The 24,281-nt window shown below is 45.4% G+C and overlaps 2 protein-coding genes across 2 annotated transcripts; both read left to right on the plus strand.

The window, feature by feature from the left end:
* The first annotated feature begins 7,947 nt into the window (after positions 1–7,947).
* Positions 7,948–13,949, plus strand: LOC310748353 (C-type lectin BpLec-like). Its single transcript, XM_083584077.1, has 5 exons — positions 7,948–8,023; positions 10,188–10,279; positions 11,053–11,193; positions 12,457–12,571; positions 13,724–13,949. Exons 1-5 carry the CDS (start codon positions 7,957–7,959, stop codon positions 13,789–13,791), a joined length of 483 nt encoding a protein of 160 aa, XP_083440203.1. The 5' UTR covers positions 7,948–7,956; the 3' UTR covers positions 13,792–13,949.
* Positions 13,950–18,042: 4,093 nt separating this feature from the next.
* Positions 18,043–24,002, plus strand: LOC310748548 (C-type lectin-like; the record flags this gene model as incomplete). Its single annotated transcript, XM_083584399.1, has 6 exons — positions 18,043–18,054; positions 19,646–19,706; positions 20,545–20,639; positions 20,722–20,865; positions 22,347–22,461; positions 23,921–24,002. The coding sequence occupies 6 exons, from the start codon at positions 18,043–18,045 to the stop codon at positions 23,986–23,988; spliced, it is 495 nt and encodes a 164-aa protein (XP_083440525.1). The 3' UTR covers positions 23,989–24,002.
* Between the last annotated feature and the right edge of the window lie 279 nt (positions 24,003–24,281).

Here is a 24,281-nt window from a genome sequence, read left to right on the forward strand (position 1 = left end):
CCCCAAATAGGAGTTCCATCACAGAAGGAGAAAGGGAAAAGGAAAGAGGGGGAGGGGATCAAGTTGATTCCAAGCCAAAGGCCAGGCGGAACAACTCTGTCTTACAGGCCCTGTGGAAATAAATCAGATCCTGCAGGGCCCTAGTCTCATGAGGCAGAGCGTTCCACCAGGCTGGAGCCAGTGTTGAAAAGGCCCTGGCTCTGGTTGAGTTTAATCTGACTTCCTTAGGGCCTGGGACCTCTAGGGTGTTGTTATATATGGACCTTAAGGTCCTCTGTGGGGCATAATGGGAGAGGCGGTCCCGTGGGTACGAGGGTCCTAGGCTGTAAGCATATCCGTACCCTTGATCTGCTGCCTGCAGGAACCCTCTCATCAAGACTTGGGGATCATCTCCCCAGCCACTCACCTTGTGTTGCTGTTTCCCTGGGTAGACAGATGTGGTCAAAGCTGAGCCTGGTTCCTCTCTGATGGTCTCACCTTTCCTGGACAGCTGTTATATAGGCCATTGGCAGAGATGGTGTAATACCAAGGTGAGATAATTGCTTTGAGGAAGTCCTGGCCCAGAGTCTCCAGTTTTGCATAACCGAAGACTGAACTTGTGGAAAGCGGCTTTTATCGCTGTTCATCAGCACTGCAGAAAGGACATCGTGCATTTAAATATTTTTTTTTTAGATGGGGCAATGTGTATTGAAAAATGTCTGGCCTTTTCAATCCGTACCCAAATTGGATGAGGAAAGAGCGTTCAATATCAACCATGAAAACACTTGCTGCTTTTCTTAAGCTTTACATCCCAGGTAGCTGACTGGTCGTCTTCCATTAAAGTGATAATAATAAAATAAAATCCCTGCATGTAGAAGGTCTTCACGTCAAGGGAAAAGAAATGAGTCCGTTCTGTAGCCTGGCATGTTATTTTTCAATCTGAAGTGTTCTCTCTCTCGCTTCACCCCAGTTTGATATTCAATTCATTTATTGCTCACATTTTCTCAAGGGAACTCAAGGTAGCATACAGCAATTTTTGCAGGTATTTATTCCATCTCTGCAGGGATCACACCCAGACTATTTCAGCAAGGTGGTTGTGTTATGGACCTACAGACCACACATTGACTTGCATTCAATTGCATATTTATTTATTTACACTGCTCCTCTGCCTTCGATCCCCGGCATTGAATGTGTTGGCCTAGTGTGGGGCTCCGAGGAGAGCTTGGCTGTCTGGCTGGTGTACCGGCCACCTAGTGCACCAGCAGCCACCCTGTCAGGCCTATTGGAGGCGGTGGCCGGCTGGGCCTTGGAGTTCCCTAACCTATTGGTATTGGGGGACTTCAACATCCATGCTGATGCCACTCCCTCCTCACAGGCTCTGGACCTGGTGTCTTCCATGGCGACACTAGGGCTCTCCTAGTTTGTTTTGGGCCCCACACATCAAGCAGGCCACACGCTGGATTTGATCTTTGGCGTAGCTATAGATGTGATCATGTCTCCTTCAATGAAGGTGCCATGGTCTGATCACTACGCTCTGAAAGCCAGGATTGACTTTCCACCCCCACCCTGCTTAGGTGGCGAGCCGATTTGGGCTCGCCTGCAGAGGCTGATGGACCCTGATAGATTCCGCCAAGCCTTGCGGGACCTTGCTCCCCCTGGCGACTCATTGACTGAGCTTGTTGAGGGCTGGAATATCCAGCTCCTGGCAGCCATTGATGAGATCGCACCTAAGCGGCCTCTACGACCCCGCAGAAACTGGGTTCCCTGGTTTACCGAGGAGCTCCGGAAAATGAAGCAGGACCTCAGACGGCTAGAGCGAGTATGGCGGGGTGCCCGTGACGGAGCCTCAAGAACATCTTGTAGGGCTTTTATGAAAACCTACGAGATGGCGGTGAAGGCTGCTAAGAAGTCTTACTTCTCGGCCTCCATTGCATCCGCTAGCTCTCGCCTGGTGCAATTATTTAGTATAATCAGGTCTTTAACATCCCTTGAGGACAGCCAAATTTAAATAACAATTTGACACACAGCTGTGAGGCATTTGCGAGCTTTTTTGCGGAGAAGGTCTTGTTGCTCCGCCATGACCTTCCTGCCAATTTGGATACAATAAAGGAACTCGAGGCCCCTCGACTGTCCCCGGGTCCAGTATTGGACCACTTCGACCGGATATCCCCAGCCGATGTGGACAGACTCCTCCGAGCTGGAAAGCCCACCACCTGTCCTCTCGACCCGTGCCCGTCTTGGCTGATTAGAGCGTGTCCAGACGAGGTGCGGGCCCTCCTGGGGGATATCATCAATTTGTCCCTTGGCATGGGGACATTCCCAGGGGAACTGAAGGAGGCAGTGGTGCGTCTGCTCTTAAAGAAAACATCATTAGATCCTTTAGATCTATCCAATTACCGCCCGGTTTCGAATCTTCCGTTCCTGGGTAAGGTGATTGAGAGAGCGGTTGCTGAACAGCTTGGTGGGTTTCTGGATGAAACATCGACTCTGGATCCATTCCAGTCCGGCTTCCGCGCTGGTCATGGGACCGAGATGGCTCTGGTTGCCCTAACAGATGATCTTCGTAGACAGCTGGATCGAGGCGGGTCGGGGCTGCTGATTCTTCTAGATCTGTCAGCAGCTTTCGACATGGTCGATCATGAACTTCTGTACCACCGCCTTGCCGATGTGGGGATCCAGGGCACAGTCCTTCAATGGCTGCGCTCGTTTCTCTCTGGTCGGGGACAGAGGGTGGCACTTGGGGGGGAATTGTCATCGCGCTACTCCTTGGTGTGTGGAGTACCTCAGGGTGCGATACTCTCCCCGATGCTTTTCAACATCTTTATGCGCCCCCTCGCCCAGCTTGTCCGGAGTTTTGGGCTGGGTTGCCATCAGTATGCCGATGACACCCAACTCTATCTGTTGATGGATGGCCATCCTGACTTGGCCCCAGACACACTGACCAGATGTTTGGAAGCTGTGGCTCGATGGTTACGTGGGAGCTGGTTGAAGCTAAATCCTTCGAAGACAGAGGTCCTGTGGCTGGGACGGGACGATATGGGATTGGGGGGGCAACTCCCATCTCTTGCGGGGGCGCAATTAGTGCCAGCACCGTCCGTTAAGAGTTTGGGTGTAATCTTCGACACCTCCCTTTCCATGGAGGCGCAGATTGCAGCTATAACAAAGGCAGCATTTTTTCATCTCCGCCAAGCTAAGCAGTTGGCTCCTTACCTCTCTCGCCCTGACCTAGCCACTGTGATCCATGCGACGGTCACCTCCAGACTGGATTATTGTAACTTGCTCTACATGGGGCTGCCCTTGAGACTGACCCAGAAACTCCAGTGGGTGCAGAATGCTACAGCGAGACTCCTTACGGGGTCTTCGCTGCGAGATCACATTCACCCGGTGCTATACCAGCTGCACTGGCTCCCGGTGGAGTACAGGTTCAGGTTTAAGGTGCTGGTTTCAACCTTTAAAGCCCTATACGGCCTAGGACCCTCGTACCTACGGGACCGCCTCTCCTGGTATGTCCCACAGAGAAACTTACGGTCTTCAAATAAAAACATCTTGAAGGTCCCAGGCCACAGAGAAGTTAGGCTGGCCTCAACTAGAGCCAGGGCTTTTTCGGCTGTGGCTCCGTCCTGGTGGAACACTCTGTCACAAGAGACTAGGGTCCTGCGGGACTTGACATCTTTCCGCAGGGCCTGCAAGACAGAGCTGTTCCACCAGGCCTTTGGCCAGGGCACAGCCTGACTCCCTCCCTCGGCAATCTTCGCGGAGCTCTGGCCCAATGGTGGCCAGTGGCTTGAATTTAATTAATTTTATAATGAATGATTTTAGAGTGTTGTTTGTGCTGTACTTTTGTACTGTTTTATTGTTGTTAGCCGCCCTGAGCCCGGCTTCGGCTGGGGAGGGCGGGATATAAATAAAATTTATTATTATTATTATTATTATTATTATTATTATTATTATTATTATTCTGCCATGGAACCCAATGTGCATTGCATGTGATTTTTAGGTGGTGACCCATCCGCTCATTGTCCAAACTGAGACCTGCTTAGCTTCAGCAAAGTGGTAGCCTCATGTGCCTTTTGGAAGGGAAGGTAGCATCTTCTATGCCATGCACTTGCATGTTAGCAAAAGTTTTTAAAGGGTATATGTTGCCCCCAGTTCTCAACAAAAGACTGGGGTGGGGGTAAGCAGAAGGGGGCTGGTTTCCTTACCTTTTGTGACAGCTCCTCATTTTTATTTATTTCTTTTTTAAAGTCATTTTTATTGGTTTTACCAATACAGAGTACAAATAAACACAAACTAGTAAAAATATATCTGTATAAGGAGATTCTCTGAATCGCAAGACTTCCCCCCATCCCCTCCATGGAATCTTATTTTAAACACCTACAACTGCATATTCATCCGTACTCCAATTTTTATATCAAACCTTATTGTCCATAGTATTTTTTCCACTACAAGTGAATCAAAATCCTGCTCTTGTTTCCATCTGCTTACAGTGATCTCCTAAGTAACTTACAAATTTTCCCCATTCTTTTATAGTTTTTATCTTCTCGGTTTCTGATCAGCTTTGCAATCTTGGCACAGTCCATCAGTTTGGTTTGCCATTCCTCTCTGGTAGGGCCTTTGTCTTCTTTCCAGCTCTGGGCTAATAACATCTGGGCGGCTGTTGTTCCATACATAAAGAGTATTTTCTGCTCCTTTGGTATGTTGGTACCTGTAATTCCTAATAAAAATGCTTTTGGTTTCTTAACAAAGATTATTTTAAGCATCTTTTCATTTCATTATATATCATCTCCCAGAAAGCTTTTATTACCTTACAAGTCCACCACATATGATAAAAGGTACCTTCTTTTTCTGCACATTTCCAGTAGATATTTGAATTTGTCTTATACATTTTTTGCTAGCTTTGTAGGAGTCAAATACCACCGGTACATCATTTTCACATACAGTGGTACCTCGGGATGTGAACGGGATCTGTTCCAGAGCCCTGTTCACATCCTGATGCGAATGCAACCCACATCTGCACGTGCGCGGGTTGCGTTTCGCCGCTTCCACACTTGCGCATGATGTCATTTTGACCGTGCTCTGTTACTTCCGGGTCGCCGCGGAGTGCAACCCGAAAATACTTAACTTGAAGCACATTTATCCTGAGGTATGACTGGAGTTTTCTTTTAATGTACAATATACTGTAAATTTCAAATCTGATTTCCATAACCTTTCCCAATCTGACATCTGAATATTATGTCCCAAGTCCTTTGCCCAGTGTATCATTACCGACTTGACCTTTTCATCTTTTGTGTTCCACTCTAAAAGCAAGCTATACATTTTAGATAGTACTTTAACCTTATTTCCTAACAAATCTTTTTGAAAAAATGAAACACAAATAAAAATCTTGATATTTCACAACCGAAACCTTTCTTTTTATCTCTCCCAATTAAACGATATGTTTAAGATAGACAAAAAGAAAGGTTTTAGTTGTGAAATATCAAGATTTTTATTTGTATTTCATTTTTTTCAAGGCTACAGCAGAGCATGATTTGGATAAAATGGTCAGAAGGTGGAGCTAGGAGATTTTCTTAAGGGGTTCTCTACCTTTCCCCTCCACTGCCAGAAACGCCCCCCCCCAGCAAAATAGGGACAAAATATGGGCAGCGATTTAGCAAGGAGCCAGAAAACAGGGGCTGTCCTGAAAAAAAAAGGGGGGACAGGAGGACATGGTGATATTTCCGCTTTCCAAGATGGCATCTGAAAGCTGTGTTTACCTGAACAGGATGTGAAGAGCATTAGGTCATTGCAACTACGCACTTCATGTTTTAAATGTCACACATCAGACACTTGTGAGTGATGATTCCTTGATGCTGCTCTTCTTAGGAAGAGCTCAGGGACATGCACACCTGTCTCCTGGATCATCTGCTCCTCCAGGCAGCGTATTGGGTCAGAGCTGCTTAATGTCAACAGAAGAATGGTGCCACCTGGTTGCAGAACCATTAATTATATTATTAGAGTGTACACAATCGCCCTGTAAGGGAGGCAAGATAGATAGATAATTTATTACGGTCAAAGACCAGCTCACGTAACATAACACAATAAAAACAGCGCTCATAAATCGGAGCAGATTGCAGCAATAGCTCATGAGTTAAAATTGAGATATATACATACACCCGTACAACTGAGATTTGGGCTACCATAAAAAATTGACCCTGAGGCACCCCAAAGGGCGACTTCAGCATTTCCCTAGTAAGCTATTTTATTCTAGAGGATGATCTGTGCCTACAAATCTGGGCGCAGAATCTGGCTACCAGCCAGGTCGTCTTGTGATCTTTGCCTAAGAGGAGAGAATTAAGTTTAGACTTGTCTGAAAGATCAGCGAACCTCTTCAGCAAAGGATCAATGGTTTCTCTACGGATCTCAACATAAAAAAGGACATCTAAAAAATATATGTTCGGGGCTTCCTATTTCCCCTAATGGGCAGGCACAAAGTCTCTGTGATTATGGGACTCTTCTATAGGAGCCTTCCAGAACTGGTGAGGGCAAGGCTGAGCTTCTAGCAAGAGTGAAAGCCCTTCTTGCATTTCTGGATGTGAGGAAATAGAGATATATTGCTGGAGTGGCTACGTATCTCCCGTTTTCCATGATTTTATAATCAGGGACCCTTGTACAGTCCTGTGGGAGGCAAGATCCTGATCCCTTTGTGTGACATTTCTGGTGCAAACTTGCCTTGGGGACTGGTATAACATAGTGGCAAAAAGTGTGCCACATTTCTTTCCAGGTAACCTTCTAAGGGCCACATGGCAGTGGTGGGTGGGCAATAAGGACTGTGGCAGAGGCAATAAGGACTGTGAACAAGTGTTTTCATGGTTGATTAAGAATATGGTTCCTCTTCCTCTTCAGAAGGAAATAGATTCAAAATTCTCTCCCCCCTTCAATATGCTTTTCCCCACCAAAATGAAGGAGAGGTTGATGCCCTTTCTGCAATGCTCAAGGCTAGTGAAGCAAACAACATTCCCCTGATTTGGCCTTAAATTATGCAAAACTAAAGGCATCGGACCAGGATTTCCTTGCAGCATTTTGCTCATCTTGGTATTGCACCACCCCTGTCTGGGGTCTATATAACAGCTGCCCAGACTAGGTGAGACCATCAGAGAGGTACCTGGCTCAGTTGACAACCACACCTGTCTACCTAGGAGAACAGCATCACAAGGTAAGTTCTGGGGAGGTGATCCATAAGTCTTAGTGAGTGAGTTCCTGCAGAGTGTAAAGCGAAATGTTTTCAAAATCTCTGAGATATGATGGTGGACTCTTCGGCAAGGACTTCTGTCTCAGAAGGTGGTGGGCGAGATCTCCTTGGCTATAGGTTTTTGACCAAAGACTGGATAACCACCCACCAGGGATGATATTGTAGTGGATCTTATGCCTCTGCAAGGTGTTCAATTAGATGACCTTGGAGGTCTCTTCCAGCTCTATGATTTATGGGAAACATGGCGGGAAGTCTCAAATGATTTTTTACGTCCCAGCCAGTAAGTAATGCATTGATGAACTTAGAAATTAGTATAGTATAGTATAAAGGTACAGTAAAGGGACCCCTGACCATTAGGTCCAGTTGTGACCGACTCTGGGGTTGTGCGCTCATCTCGCTCTATAGGCTGAGGGAGCCGGCGTTTGTCCTCAGACAGCTTCCGGGTCATGTGGCCAGCATGACTAAGCCGCTTCTGGCGAACCAGAGCAGCACATGGAGATACCTTCCCGCACATGACGTGCTTTCAAACTGCTAGGTTGGCAGGAGCAGGGACCGAGCAACGGGAGCTCACGCCGTCACAGGGATTCGAACTGCCGACCTTCTGATTGGCAAGTCCTAGGCTCTGTAGTTTAACCCACAGCGCCACCCGCGTCCCTATAGTATAGTATAGTATTCACTAAATGCACCTTTTGAACATACTCTTCTTTCTCCCATCTCTACTTCCTCCCATCTCAAAGGTCAACCAGAAGATGGGACTCTTCACGTATTTCAGCCTATGCCTTCTGGGCATCCTGGTCTCCAACCCTTTCCTGGGAGGTTAGTTTCCTTTGCAAATACTGATATTATATGACCAGTTAAGAAGTGGACTTGGGTGAAAAGCAAATTTCTTCAAATGCCTTTAGGTGGCCAATTCAGTCTTTCAGAAAGATATCAGAAGCCTTAGTCACAATTGAGCAGAATTTCAAACAACTGTAGGTGTTTCATTTTCAAGTAATGGCAATCCACTAAGATCTACTAAACCTCTGGCTCTTTAGAATGGGGTGCCTTGAACAAGGATAAAAATAATCTGGGCTTGCTCCGTGGATCACATTGAGTAACATCCCTAGAGACAAAGCGGTGAATCAATTCAGCACTTACAGGGCCTTTAAATAAGAGACTCTGGGTGGGCAGAAGGTTGCTCATAATCTAGGAGGAGGTTTCTGGGTGATTTGCAGACAAATCCGTCAATTTTGGCTCTCCAAGTTTCTCATTTTCCCAATCTTAAATGCAGTCCTCCACATGCCTGCAACAATTTGCAACCTTTTTTCAAAACAGGAAAAAACCATCATGAAAAAAGTATCAATATTTTAGTGTCCATTTCTCCCAATGAACAAATTCTTAAATGCACTTTTGACTACCACACACATTTCTGCAAGGTATTTCTCCTAATGTAATGCATTTTGTATGTTATTTTCACCCATCTATGCAATTTTAACACATACTTTACTCCAGTACAGTATATGCATTTTTGGTACATGTTACTCAACTGCAGAACTGCACTGAAAAATTCAGAAGAATGCAAATTTCAAAGGATGACTGAATTTTGGTTTGCACTTTGGTTCAGAAAGTGTGACTCGGGTGGATTTGCTTTTAAATGCAAACCTGGTTGAATTTCTCCCTCATCTCTATTTGCGGTAGATGAGCAAAGTTTTCAGGCTCCAATTGTTTAACAATCCCAATCACTTAAAAGCTTCCCTCCCGGCCCGGAATTAGGTGGTTGAAAAGAACATTTTTTGGGAAAGCCAGAAGCGAAAGAGCTTGTGAGCTAGGGACTGATCTCAAACAGGTGCATTGAGCATATGTTCAGAGGCACCCTGTCCACGCCACTTGTGGCGTAGCTCAAGCTGGCTTTTCTTTCTTTAATACTGTGGTGGCCGCTGCTCATTGGGATTCTGAATCCTCATGTGGTTAGATTACAGTCTTACTTGCATGACACTATGGATTTCATTAAAAAGGTTGAAGGTTTTTATATCCCCATATCAACCATTTTAGTTACAATGGATGTATCCTCCCTTTATACTAATATCCCCCTTGAGGAAGCCCGCACGATTATAGATAACATTCTCCGAGATAGAGAGGATCTACATCCACCTACCTTTTCCCTCATGAAATTGGTTGATCTTATTTTTGAACATATTTTTTTTTAAAATTTCAGGAAGATTTCTATTTACAAACTAGGGGAGTTGCTATGGACAGTGCATGTGCTCCCAGCACAGTCAATTTATTCATGGGAAAGCTTGAGGAAGATTTCTTTTATAACCGAATGGCTAATCCTTATTTTGATGAAATACTCATATACAGAGATTTGTGGATGACCTTTTCTTAATATTTAGGAACGTCAGTAATATCAATAATTTTTTTATATGGTGTCAGAACATTCATCCTAATATTATGTTTACAACTCACTTTCATAGTCAGCAAATAACATTTTTGGACACAATAGTATATCTGCTAATCTAGCAGTCTGACCATTTAAGAAACCAACGGACAGGCCATCATATCTTCATTATAAATCATTTCACCCCCTTCACCTCAAACAGAATTTACCCTACAGTCAATTCCTAAGAATAAAGTGTAACTCTACCACGCATCATGACTATACCAATCATTGGGATTGGCAGGGCAAAAGGGAGGTGGAGTCGGAGGTAATGGCACAGCCAGAGCCAATGAGAGGCAGAGCCAACGGATGCTAGTTTTGCCTCCGTCCTTCTTCCTGCTGAGCTCTACAAGGGGCAACTCTGAGACCAGGGAGGAGGAAGCTGACCGCTGGATTGGGTGTAAGAAGGCAGGCAGGTGGGGGCTGGTGAAGGGCAGACTGAGGTTGGGAGGACAGTGCCCTAATGGACCAGCCTCTACTGCTTTAAGGCAAAAATGCTTTGGAATATCTGCTGACTATTTCGTGCTCCTTTCCTTTCCTTTCTACCCCCTTGTCTCCATGCAGCTGAGGCCGACACCTGTGCCAGGGAGTGGCTGCAAAACCAGGGCAACTGCTATGCATATTTCGACAATAAGTTGAGCTGGCAAGAGGCTGAGGTAAGAAGTGTTTCTCAGCCACCCAGATGTGATATATATAAGCTGTATATGTCAGCTTCCCAGTTCCCATTTCAGGAGTTTGGCTGGAACAAGGGATGAGGAAGAAATTTTGGCCCTGTCTGCTCTATACTTTGAAATAGTCATGGGTTCACCAAATAATCATGGCAAGCGTAGTTTGTGTCGTTAGGATACTCTATTCCCCCCACAGGTCTGTAATTTTCAGAATGGTTTATCAGTCAATCCATCTCTGGTGATTCTTTTTTTGTGTGGAAATAATTTTTATTTGATTTTACTAGTATAAGAATATAACAATACAACCATCCACATCCATATTTATAGATTCCTTCGAATCTCTGGGCTTCCCACCTTCCCCTTGTCAACCCTTTCAACTGCATGCTATTCAGTGGTCCGTATTTTATATCACTCCATTGTCTCCATAATATTTGCTACATTACAAGTGTTATTGGAATCCTGCTGATGTTTTCATCTGCTTACAGTGGTCTCCCAGATAAATTATAATTCCCCCCCACTCTGTTAAAGTTTTGGTCTTCTTGGTTCCTGAGCTTTCAGGTCAATTTTGCCCAGAAGACCACCTCTGGCAATTCTTGTTCTGTGAGGGAAATAGAGTTCTCCCATCAACTCTCAGCACCCTTACCTGCCAGGAAGCTAGTTGAGTGGCTCTCACCCATCCAGTGAGCCACATCTGACCAATCCTGTTGATGGGATATGATAATTGGGGAAGAAACCACCACTCTTTCCTTCTCCATGTTTAGATTGAGTGCCAGAGCTATGGCCGTGGGGCCCACCTCGCCTCTGTCCTCACCAAAGCAGAGACTCTCTTGGTGGCCGAACACATTTCCACTTACCAGCAAGAAATAAGCGACGTCTGGATTGGGCTCCACGATGTCCGTCAGGTAAGCTTGCTCCATTCCTAGCTATCGTCACCGAGTAGCAGCTGCTTAGCATGGCTGGTGATGCAATGAGGTCGAGGGAACGTTCTTTCATATGCAGTGGACCTGTAAAAGGGTAAAAGAGTTACTGTATTGGAAAATAATGAATTAAAAAAAAAAAACGTTTAAAAATATCCCCCCCCCCAAAAAAAAACCCAGAGTCCTTTCTGTTGGGGATAGCTCAGACTGAAATTCACAGGTGTCAGAAGAGGTTATTTATGTATGCCACTACGGTGGCCCATGTTTTGTTAGCCCCAAAATGGAAAACGAGTGAGGTCCCAACTAAAGAAGAATGACACCTTAAGCTGATGGAATATGCGCAGCTTGCAGCCTTAACATTTACAGTACAATAAGAGAACAAGAAGAATTTCGTTTAAAGAAGTTTGGAAAATGTTTATTGAATATATGGGGGAAAACTGTGTGCACTTGAAAACGTTGGTAGCATTAAGATAAATTCAACAGTGTAAATAAGTTTTGGTGGATGTAGTAATGGAATCCTGAATGGTTTAGTTTATGTAAAATATACAGGGATTGATGATACACAAAATGAACCATGGAAAGAGAAGAAGTCATTGATATTTTAAGGATGTTTAAATGAGTATTCTAAGTTGTATAACAGAAAATTTAATTGTGTGTGTGTGTGTGTGTGTGTGTGTGTGTGTGTGTATATATATGCATGGCTGGTGACAAGGCTTAATACAGTTGGGCATCCACCAAGGGTCCATATCCAAGTGGCCCTTCCATAAAAGCCTCCTAAACCTGTCCTTCCTTTTCATCACTGCAACTTGCTTGTTCACCTGCCTCTCACTCTAACCCAGGCAATATTGGTGGTTGAGGAAGAGGAGCCGTAAATGTCACTGCCTGCTTGCCCCTTGGCTTTCTGCTTGGCAAAACAAGCAGGTGGCAAGTGGCAGCGGATGGGAATAGTGGGGAGGAGGAGAGGGGTCTGTGATGGATGTGGCTTTGCCTAAGGGTTCCCCCAAACCAGGAGCCAGCACAGCTCCCTAGTAATGGTATCCCTTCCTTATCTCACAACTCTCCCACATTTAATCCCACATGTTGCTTCTCCATTGTTTTCTATGCGTGTCTGCATCACAGCTGATAACAGCTCCCCATTGGCCAACCTATCCAGTTGATCTTGCGTTGGTGTCATCCCAACAGTACCTTCCTTCTTTCTGGGCCCTTCATTGCCCGTGTCACGTGATCTCTTCTGTCTCTTTTCTGCAGACCCGGAAATGGAGGTGGGCTGATGAATCCACCTACAACTACAAGTCCTGGATGATAAACCAGCCAGACAACTACCGCAATGCTGAACACTGTGTGGAACTGCGTCGATCCACGGGTAAGCAATCCATTCTCAGGGTCTGGAAAAGGACAAAGATGTGTGGCCAGTGTGGTTCTTAGTGAGCTGGCAAAGTCTGACAGCCACAGTTTTGAGCCAGGTTCACACGTTGCATTCTTGACCCACCAGACCAAGCAATGGCAAAAACGTCTACAGTACACCAGTCAAAACTGTGTATTAAAAATGGGTTTGGTAGGAGAAATTCATAGTGAAATACTGGTGAATTTTCATAACGGTTTTGACAATAATTCACTGCACAGTGTGGCAAACGGAATTTAGGCATGGAAATACAGGGAAGTGAACTTTAAAGTGGAAAAATGAGACACCAAGAAAACTGAAGTCGACAGAGCCTGCCATCCCTAGTTAATTGTCCTGAAATGAAAAGGGTTTAAGCAGTGGTAGCTGGTGTATCCATTGGGACTGCCAGGGTGCAAGACAGGAAGGCCCAACTAATTCTTGTCCCCCCACAATCCCTGTTGAGTTATGCAAGGTGTTATGTACTGAGTTGAATAGGATCCAAAAGGCAGCAGTCTGATTGGTCCCCAGGAGCCACCCAATCCAGCTCCAGGTGGAAGTGAATCCACAACCTGATTGGCCTACAGGTGAATCCTGGAATTAGCCAATCATGTGGGGCCCATTGTGTAAATAATGTATATAAAGCAGACATTCTGGGGGAACTTCCATTCCTCCTCACCACTATGAGCTGAATAAAGAGCAAGAAATCCACTCTCGACTCTGAGTATATTTCACAAGGGCACACTAAGGAGGATGCAGCTGACAGCCACAGCTACCCTCTAGACTGGTTGCAAGTAAGAAGGCACATCTGGGAGCTGGCTGAGGCCAGAACAAAGATGGTGGGGCAGTGCCCCATTTGCCCTAATGGACCAGCCCACACTTTTTTTTAATAATTCAGAAAGCAGAACTAGTTTGGATTTGGGGGGGGGGACTAGTTTCCTTTGTTTTGAACCCTAGAATTCTTTCTATCATGCCCCTCTAAAAATCCTTTTACAAACATGAAGACTAGAAACATTACTTTTCAATCATGGAAAGCAGAAATTTCTAAGTGGTTGGCAATATTTTACAAGCCACTGACCTATCTGCACCAGAAAGACGAAGTAACACCTGCCTTGTCTTTTCTTTTTTGCATTATAGACTTTAAGCAGTGGAACGATGCTCAGTGCAAGAAACGCAATGCCTACATCTGCAAGCATGAACTCTAGAGAAGACTGGAGTTTCCCCTTTGGGCTTGCTGGGATGCGCCTGGTTCAACAGCAGCGAGAGAGATCTGCCATTCAACACACCCTCCAACCACCTCCATTCAAAACATGCATCTCAGAAGAATTATCTTGTGTGGGCCTCTCTCTTCTCCTGCCTTTCATTAATGGCCACAGCACAGTGCAGTCTTAATAAACTATCTACCTTATGCATAAATATCTTGGCGTGTTTCTGTTATTGTAGAATGATTTCAGTCTCCTTAGGCTGCTGGGTAGAAAGGAGGGCAGCAGAGGCTCTGCTTGACCATTCATTCACCTTTGTGCAGAAGGCAGAGTTTCAGTAGGTATGTCTCCGAACTCTGCATGAAATTCCAACTTTGCTACAGCTTTTCAACCAAGGGCGGGGAACCTTTCTTGATCCAAGGGCCACATAGGAAACCTTTCTGGGGCCACACACCCCTTGTGGATGGTGCCAGAGGTACCAATGGGCACCAATTCTTACCTTTGTCTGGTAGACTACATCCCAGCTATGTAAGAGTCAGATGCTTCTACACTCAGCCACTCACACCTTTAACCTTGATTTGGAAAAGCAAGAGTTTCCTTCCTTCCATACATTCCTTGCACACCATAAAGGACTTTAAAAGGTCATAGGACACGGTGGTGAGGGGTGTGGCATCAGGAGAGTCCTGAGGGACAGGTGGAGAGGTCTAGCGTCTATTTATTTATATATCCACAAGTAAATCTCTGCTCAAAGTGGTTCACAGAAAAACCAAAGTCTAAATACAGTGGTACCTCTGGTTACGAACTTAATTCGTTCCGGAGGTCCGTTCTTAAGCTGAAATCATTCTTATCCTGAGGCACTCTTTCACTAATGGGGCCTCCCGCTGCACACATGCCTCTGGTGCATGATTTCTGGTTGCATCCTGGGGCAAAGTTTGCATCCAGGAGCAGCTTATTTCTGGGTTAGCAGAGCTCATAACCTGAAGTGTTCGTAACCAGAAGCGTTTGTAACCAGAGGTACCACTGTACATTATTAGACTAACAATACCAGAAACTGCAACGTAACATGAAAAACAACAACAATGATCAACAATTAGACATATCTAAACATTTAACTAAAGCATACAGCTTACTAATAGGTCAGTGCAAATTGTCCTTTAAGCAACTCCTTTTTGAAGGCTCCTAGGGTTGGTGGATGGGGTCACACTGGTGAAGCCAACCATCCCCTGATGGCAGCCGCAGAGTTTCTCTCCCCTCTCAGTTGTTCTTCTGGCAACAGCTCCCTTCTGAAGACTCCTAGGGGTGGAATGGGGTGGGGGTGCACACAAGGCAAGGGGGAAAAGCCATCCCCTGATGACCAACACCTAAAGGGACATATCTGACCCTAGTCTCTGCCACTGTTTTAAATGTATAGGCATCCTGCCCTAATTGGCAGCAGGTGGTCCCCAAGATCCTCTAATATCCTTTCAATTGTATGTATATATATCTCACACGTAATGTTCCCGCATCATTTCTCACATTAAAGGAGCTGCAAGTAGATTTTTTTCTGGAACCAACTAACATGGAAACGAGTGCTAAACATGAGCTATATTCCATTAGTTTTCCAGAAGTGTTATTTGCATTGTGTGAATGCTCAGATATAATGGAGAAATTAACAGCTAGGGAAATGAAATAAAGTGCTGTGTGAATGCAGTGCAGCTTGTAGAATAAACCCACAATCAAACACCAGCCTGGACTCTGGAGGGGTCCATACAGAGGTGTCTTTCCCATAGGGCTTAGTGGTGCGTCGCGCCAGGGCGCTGGCCTCTCAGGGGCGCCCCAGCAAGTGAGGGAGCTGTGTGACTTTGCTGGCGGCCTCCCCTTTCCCTGCACGCCCTCCAGCTGCGCCCCACCAACTATATGGCTGGCGGGTGTGAGGAGATTTCACCCCTCCCCATATCCAAGAATCTCCTGATGAGTCTGGTGATTCTCCAGAGAGAAGGAGGCGTGTTCTGCTCTCTACTTATTCTGCTCCAGCACCACATCAAAGAGTCAGTCAGTCAGTCAGTCAGTCAGTCAGTCAGTGTGTCGGAGAGAGAGAGACTGAGTGTTAGAGATCGTGTGTATAGATAAGGTTGCTGCTAAGAGCAGCTGCAGACACTCAGTGCAGTTTAGCATTCATTTATGCTTAGACCTCATTTAGCTCTGTATATAGTTGTATAATAGTTGTAGATAGAATAAAGAAGTTATTCTACAGAGCTGCTCTCCAAGTCGTTTATACTCTGCTATACTCTGCTATACTCTGCTGTGCGACGACTGTCTTCTTGTGGAAGTGAATCCGGTGCTCACAACTCTAAGCTGTGAGTCCACAGCACTTTGACCTGTTCCTGTGTGGAAGGTGGTCTCTGGAAGTGCTACCCAGCTCGCCTAGCCCAGTCGGGGCTGAAGTGGATGAGTCCAGTTGGTGACACTGGCTCAAGGGCGATGCTGACAGGATGTGCAGCTTCCCTCCCAAGCCTCCGTGGGGATTGCTCTCCCACAGTGGCATGGGGGTGAGTTGTGCCCCCCATGGCTGGCAGTGTGCAGCTTCGCCCTCCCACTTTCCATGGTAATTTGGGGGCACTGGGCGGATATTTGCACCCCGGCGCCACATCTGCTAAAGACGGCCCTGGGTCCATAGCTCACATTTGCTTCCCGTCTGACAGAACACCAGGGGGCGCCATCTCCAGGGGGGCCCTGGGAGCCCAGGCACCCACAAGCAATACCTATGGGGGTGTTAATACTGGGAGCCCCTCCAGCCTATGCTCAGGTTGTATATATGCTTAAATAAAACCATATATCTGAAAGACACCTTGTTTGTGCTGACTGTCATTCCAAAAGGAAACTGAACCCTGGGAAAAGCTCAGATACTCCTGGAGTCTCTCATCGCTTGGAGATTCAGGGAGGTTGTCCATAACAGTATGTTCGCCTCGAAAGTTTTGCAAGTCCAAACAGTCTTGAAAACAGGATCCCTTACAACCAGCCCAATACCATCAGGAGCACAGGTCCTCGTGAATGCATGATAAAAATTGACACCAGGAAGGGCCCACTGTGCATATTTGTGAAGATGCTGAGAACTCAGTAGAAAAAGGGAAGACAATTTTAGCACACACTACTTCCTTTGGTGTTTTTGAGCTCATTTCTCTCTGATGGAGAAGATAACCTGAAGGGGGTCAGAGGGCTTGAGGCTGTGGTATTTAGCCCAGTGGCATAGGATACCCAGGCTGATTGGATCTCTTCCTCTGCTACGGCTTCAATCTCAGTACTTGTCCTGTATATTTCAGCATGTGCAGGGCAGTTTAAGCAGGTCCTGTTGAAAGTTTCCGTAAGTATGACTCTCAGCTGCTCACGTCGACCTGCTTAAACCACAATCCCCAGTTGTTTTGGCCTTAGGCCAAAGGGGCACTCAGGTGGAAGGCTATTTTTAGGGACTGGGGAGCTGTTGGGGGATTGTTGTGCACAATGCCAATTTGTCTTGGTTATGTCAACACTAAGAGGAATTTTTGTCCAATCAGGGAGTGCTGCATGACATTGTTGGTGGGATACATCTACACTTTACAGAGTGTTTCTGTCCAGCCGTGAAGTGAAATCATCTGGATTTTGATCTGTGTGAAATTCAAGCAACATTTTTGCATTGCATCGCAGATTTAATTTGAAGGGCTGCTTTTAAAAGCAAATAACAACAAGAGGAATTGATTGATTGCTTTTTTGTATTCTATAAGTTGTCATTGCCAGCTGATATTAACAGTAATTGGATGTTTAGTCTTCCAGGCTTGCAGTGTAAGTCTCTTTCCATCCACAAGGTCTTAGAGAGTCCATTTTCACTGATGATCTTTTACTCAGAGATTCTTTAGTTGTGATTCCTTCATTGCAGGGGATTGGATTGGATAACCTTTGGGGTTCCTTCCAACTCTACAATTCTGTGATTCCTCACACCATAGCAATCTTGATTGAATCAATCTCAGTTTTAAATATAAAGAAGCATTATACCCCCTCCCCCAATACAACAACATCCCATTGACCGAGCTTGCTTAAAAAATAATCTTTTAAAATAGCCCCTGGCTTAACTTGCCTCTGGCTTGTGCAATAAGCAAACTCATCCATCATGTGCTGCCTTAACCTTTCTGCTCCAGGTTTCAGCCAGATTCCAACCAGGTCTGGATAAAAGCTGCTGAGAATGAGACAGCCTGAGCAGGACACAGCAGAGGCAGCCATCTGTTGAGGACAACCATCTTGGGAATGAAGACTTGGGTGAGTGAGGACATACTTTTGCTTGTTGATTTGTAGCATACAGGTTAGAGAGTTTCCACATCTTATCTCTTTATTGGATTTGTAAGGGGCAGACATGCCAAACATTTTTGTAAAGAATATTATATATTCTGAGCCATGTGTACTTTCAGAGCTAAACTCTATGATAAACCAGTGTACATAACACTAAGCCATGGTTTATTTAGGTTGATTGTGATTTGTTTGAATCAGTGAACCCTGTCCAACTGACGATCTGTGGTTTGTTTTCTGTCAACAAAACACAATGTGAAGCCATAGTTAGTTGTCGGCTTACAAACCACAGCTTGTTTAAACTATGTTTTGGTGTTATGTCCAAACACACCAGTCTCGCTTAACCATGGTTTGTTTCAGCGCTACACCCCAAAGGCAAGAGCACCTGGAAAACAAATCAAGCTTTGGAGAAGCAAGCTGTGGCATGATTCCTCATGTGTGAGATAGCTCTTGGTTTGTGGAATAAACCATAACTTAGAGCTATGTGTGAACACAGTCAATGCGGCATAGTTGAAAGTGAGAGCTATTCTTGGATAGACTTGGTTCAATTACCTTCTCAGCCATAAAAACCCTTAAGTGACCATGGACCAGTCTCTGTCTCTCACATGAGCCTACCTACCAGGGTTTTAGTGATGATCAGGGTGCAATTATATACAACAGCCACAGGGCCCAACTTAAGCACTGTTTGTTTTCTATAAAGCTTCCTGTTGCCTGTACCTTCCCATTTCTAAATCCTCCAACATGGGAGTAAAAGCCATTTCCCTTTTCTTTCCAGGCCCAGACCCTCCACTATAAGGAAGGCAGAAGCAAATCTGGTAGAGATTCTCAAGGAATTCCAACCTTTATAAATCCCAATATGAACAGACCTCACCTGCACTTCCCAAACTAATGTGAGAATCCAAACCTAGCTTTCACGCTTCTCAAAGGTTCTGCCACAGTTCTTTTGACCCCGCCCCAGTCTCCCTACACCTTTAGAGACCTGACAAACTTGGTTTTAGGATGAAAAGTGCAAGCAGGTCTTCTTTATTACTTTTTCATGGCAATTACAGTTCTACCTGTGGCACTGCTGCAATCAAATCATGTTTGGTCCTAAACTGGACATGCATACCATGTATACAACTCAGAACTCATCAGGGTGGATGTCAGGGCTGGCCCTATCATTGAGCAGAGTGAGGCATTTGCCTCTGGCGGCCAATGGCAGGGAGTGTGGTGATTGGCAGGGAGGTGCTAGAGAACAGCCTTCCCTGTGATTCCTAAGCTAGCTAGCTGCCCTCAGGAAGATGCTGTCCCATCACCACTGTCAAAATAAGATTCAGCTGCCAGTCCTATAAATGTATGTGAAACGGGGGGCCATTTTGTCCTTTGCCTCAGGCAGCCAAATGCCTCGGTCCAGCCCTGGTGGATGTGAGACAAAAGGGAATGATAAATACACCCTGCAGCAATGTGAGCCAAACACTGTAAACTTATGACAAGGAAATTTCTCCTTTCAAGACCCACTTTTCACAAGCGGTCTTGGTAACTCCATGTTTTCATCATGCAACAATACCTCTTGATTTCTTCTTAGGTGAAGAAGATGGGGTGTTTGGCCTATGTTAGCCTATGTTTGCTTGGCTTCTTCATGAGAGGTGAGTCCTTATTGAGTTATAGTACCATTCTCTGTCCTATAGGGTGCATTCAGACTTGGGGAATGTTGCTCACTTAAAATGCAGAAATGTACAGCTAAGGAAACATCGGGGAAATGAAATAAACTGCCATGCTATTGCAGCCAAAGACTGTTCTAGGGCGGCCAAATAAAGAGCGATAGACTTCAGGAATAATGTTTGAAAACTGAATATACTGACATATCTCACCCTGGAGAGTCAGTTTAACCTGCCTAGCAATTTCTAAAAGCTTTAGGAGACCAGTTGGAGATGAACCCACTAATACATTAAAACAGGGGCCACCAACCTAGTGCCTACAGGTGTTAATGTGCACAGAAGAACTTCCTATGGCATCCATGAAAAGTGCCAGGAAATATTCGGGTAAAAATGCACAAGATGGGGTGAAGTGGAGTACGCCTGCACCATTTTGTGTTCCTGTTTCTTGTTTTGTACTTGTACATGTGCAGCCACATCAACACAGATGACGTTTTGTGTTATGCCACACCCTATAGCTGCCATCTGTAGTACACCACAGCCGCCATTCCGGGTTACACTCCCCACATGCTGTTTTATGTTGTGCCATATCCTCCATGACAGGCTTTTTGAGTTACACCACAATCTGGAGCAGCCATTTTGTGTTGAGCTACACTCTCACAGCTGGCATTTTGTTTTAGGTCACACAACCCACAATGGCCATTTTGTTACGGACACCAAAATGTTGACTACCCCTGCGTTATAACATGCAACTCTCCAACTAGTTTATCTGTGATGACTTTGTTCTTCATCTCTTTCACAATCTCCCCCCCCCCCCAACATTGACAAGCCGCTGAAGCGGATCGCTGCCCCAGGGGATGGCTGCAGTACCAGGGCAACTGTTATGGGTTTTTCCACAACAAGTTGAGCTGGCATGAAGCTGAGGTAAGACTCACCATCTTACCAACAGGTTGCAGAGAATGTCCAGTTGAATGATGAAGTTCTTGTGCGTTTGCCCCTTCTCCAGATTGAGTGTCAGAGTTACGGTCGTGGGACCCACCTCTCATCCATTCTTGCGAGGGCAGAAACTCTGATGGTATCCAAACATATCTCCATTGACAAGAAAGAAACAGGGGTTGACGTTTGGATTGGACTCCATGATACTCACCAAGTAAGCATTTAGCCTCCTGAGCTTATTGATCCATCAATCATAGAACCATAGAATGAAAGAGTTGGAAGGGACCCTGAGGATCATCTAGTCCATCTCCTTGCAATGCAGGAAATAATGCAGCTGACCCATAAGGGGTTCGAACCTGCAACCTTGGTGTTATCAGCACAACACTCTAGCCAACTGAGCTACCCTGTTCCTTCCTGCTAAAGGAACACAACATTTGCAATTTCTGAGGAGAACTGGCCTGATCCATGGATCAGAAGTTAGATGATGATGATGATGATGATAATAATAATAATTATTTATTTATTTATACCCCGCCCATCTGACTGGGTTTCCCCAGCCACTCTGGGCAGCTCCCAACCAAATATTAAAAACACAATAAAGCATTAGACTTTAAAAACTTCCCTAAACAGGGCTGCCTCCAGATGTCTTCTAAAAGTCAGATAGTTGCTTATTGCCTTGACATCTGATGGGAGGGTGTTCCACAGGGCAGGCACCACTACCGAGAAAGCCCTCTGCCTGTAACCTCACTTCTTGCAGTGAGAGAACCACCAGAAGGCCCTTGGCGCTGGACCTCAGTGTCCGGGATGAACGATGGGGATGGAGAAGCTCCTTCAGGTATACAGGGCCGAGGCTGTTTAGGACTTTAAAGGTCAGCACCAACACTTTGAATTGTGCTTGGAAACATACTGGGAGCCAATGCAGATCTCTCAGGACCAGTGTTATATGGTCTTGGCGGCCACTCCCAGTCACCAGTCTAGATGCCACATTCTGGATTAATTGCAGTTTCCAGGTCACCTTCAAAGGTAGCCCCACGTAGAGCGTGTTGCAGTAGTCCAAGCGGGAGATAACTAGAGCATGTACCACTATGGTGAGACAGTCCGCGGGCAGGTAGGGTCTCAGCTTGTGTACCAGATGGAGCTGGTAGACATTTGCCCTGGACACAGAACTGACCTGCGCCTCCATGGACAGCTGTGAGTCCAAAATGACTCCCATACTGCGCACCTGGTCCTTCAGAGGCACAGTTACCCCATTCAGGACCAGGGAGTCCTCCACACTCACCCACCCCTTGTCTCCCCAAAATAGTACTTCTGTCTTGTCAAGATTCAACCTCAATCCGTTAGCGGCCATCCATCCACATTATCTGTCGGCTGCCATATGTCCTGAATGTTCTGACACAATCTTGGGATCAAAAGTTGATATCGAACTGTTTAAAAATGCATATTTTGAGATGAAATATATTTCTATTTTTTAAAAAATAGGATTTATATGCCACTAAGTGGGCAATCCTATGGGATGAGCAGTTAAGGATGCAGCAGATAATAGTGAGCCAGACAGACTTATGGTCTGACTCAGTGTAAGGAGGCTTCCTGTGTTTCTGTGTTGAGAGCTGTCCCCCGCGAGAAACAGAATGCTGAGCGTGATGTCACTTTTCTCCCAACCAATCAGGGCTCTTGTTATCTCCTGTGTCATTGCAGAATGGGAACTGGAGGTGGTCCGATGAGTCCTCCTACAACTACAAGAACTGGATGAGAGGGGAGCCCAACAATCTTTGGAATTCCGAGTACTGTGTGGCTTTGAGGGCTTCCACAGGTGGGCATGTTACAGTCCTCCCACTGATGGGTAGTTGTGTAGCCTTGAGGTATATGGCAACGGTGAGACCTAAATAGAACAGAAAGGATTGGGCTGATTCAAATACAGTGGTACCTCGGGTTAAGAGCTTAATTCGTTCTGGAGGTCTGTTCTTAACCTGAAACTGTTCTTAACCTGAAGCACCACTTTAGCTAATGGGGCCTCCTGCTGCTGCTGTGCCGCCACCGTACGATTTCTGTTCTCATCTTGAAGCAAAGTTCTTAACCCAAGGTAATATTTCCGGATTAGCAGAGTCTGTAACCTGGAGCGTATGTAACTTGAAGTGTATGTAAACCGAGGTACCACTGTAAAGGAGGGGGGCAAACAGTGGGGCAAGAGCCTCCCTTGTGGGAAGGGTCTCACTTTGGTTGATGGTATTTAAGCAGAGGCTGGCCCGAGTTCTGTCAAGGATGCTGCAGATTTTTGCACCGAAGAGGAGAATTGAAGTACAGTAGACGACACCTAAGTTCCATTGAGTGCTAAAATTCTATGATTTTATGAAATATTCACCCTCCTTTATCTTATGATCACATTTTTAGATTTTTTTGGGGGGTGTACATGATTTTTCAGCTCTCTCTCTCACACACATATTTGTAGAGGTCTCTTGCAAAGCATGCACCTCAACCCCAAACACACATTCAAGTCTCTGGTGTCCTCCCATATATGTGTGGTATTCAGACAGGTAAATACACTTGGATCCATTAAGTTCTAAAGATCTATGCTGAGTGGAACTTAACTGGATGCAACTCAGAATGCTGGCTTGGATCAGGTGTGGGGAACTTGCAACCTTCCTGATCGTGTTGGACTACAACTCCCATCATCCCTGACCATTGCCCATCCTGAGGTTGATGGGATTTGGAGCAGAACAACATCCTGAGGGCCACAGCTTTGGGTTAGATCGATGGTTGGATCTAGCACAAAGCAGTACAAAGTAAATACATAGCTCTTTACTCTGCCTTTTGAAACATGAGATGTATATTTTTAGGACCCACCTTGTTTCTGTGATTGTGAGTTGTTTTAAACTGTTTCTAACATTGTGCTTTAATTGTTGAAACCCACCCTGGCACTTTAGGGTAAAAGGCAGGCAAATCCTCACCCTCATTTGCTTATGAGCTAATCAGACTATACCATGTCGTTATCTTCTAAAACATGCCAGGGAACTTTCAAAATGGGTTTGTTAGAGCAAAACTAATAGACTCACGGCAAGTTGTAAATTTCAGAAATTGCCTCCTGAATTAGGCAGGACCCCCACAAATATCCAGGGACTATAGCTGACAGATTCCTGGCCCATCCCTGGTGCCATAACAAACACAGATATATGCAAATAAAAAGAACAACAACTGTACCTTGAGATACTTTGAAAATGCTTGAAATGGAGAATGGATAAGAATGGACCTTGGATTCTCTTTTTCCACTGCAGAGTACAAGAGATGGATTGATGCTGTTTGCAAGAAACATAAAGCCTACATCTGCAAACATGAGCTCTAGAAGGGAGACTGTCATTCTAGGGAAGGTTGGGTTAGATGGATGAAAGCACATCCCCTTGGAATGAAGGGAGTCAGAAGAAGATCCACCAATGTTACCACCTCTACGGTTCATCCTTTGTTATGCCAAGAAGATCTTCCTTCAAAAGATGACATCTATCTACTCACTCTCAGCCCTTATCCAGGGCTGGTCTCTGAAATGCTGTTGTGATCACCTTTGTTGCTTACGCTCTTGGCTCCAGGCAGTGCAAGGACATTAAAGGGAATAACCCGTTTCTCATGGGTGTTTATAATGAG

The sequence above is a fragment of the Podarcis filfolensis genome (assembly GCF_964270895.1).
Source record: "Podarcis filfolensis genome assembly, chromosome: 13".
In the NCBI taxonomy this organism is placed as follows: Eukaryota; Metazoa; Chordata; class Lepidosauria; order Squamata; family Lacertidae; genus Podarcis; species Podarcis filfolensis.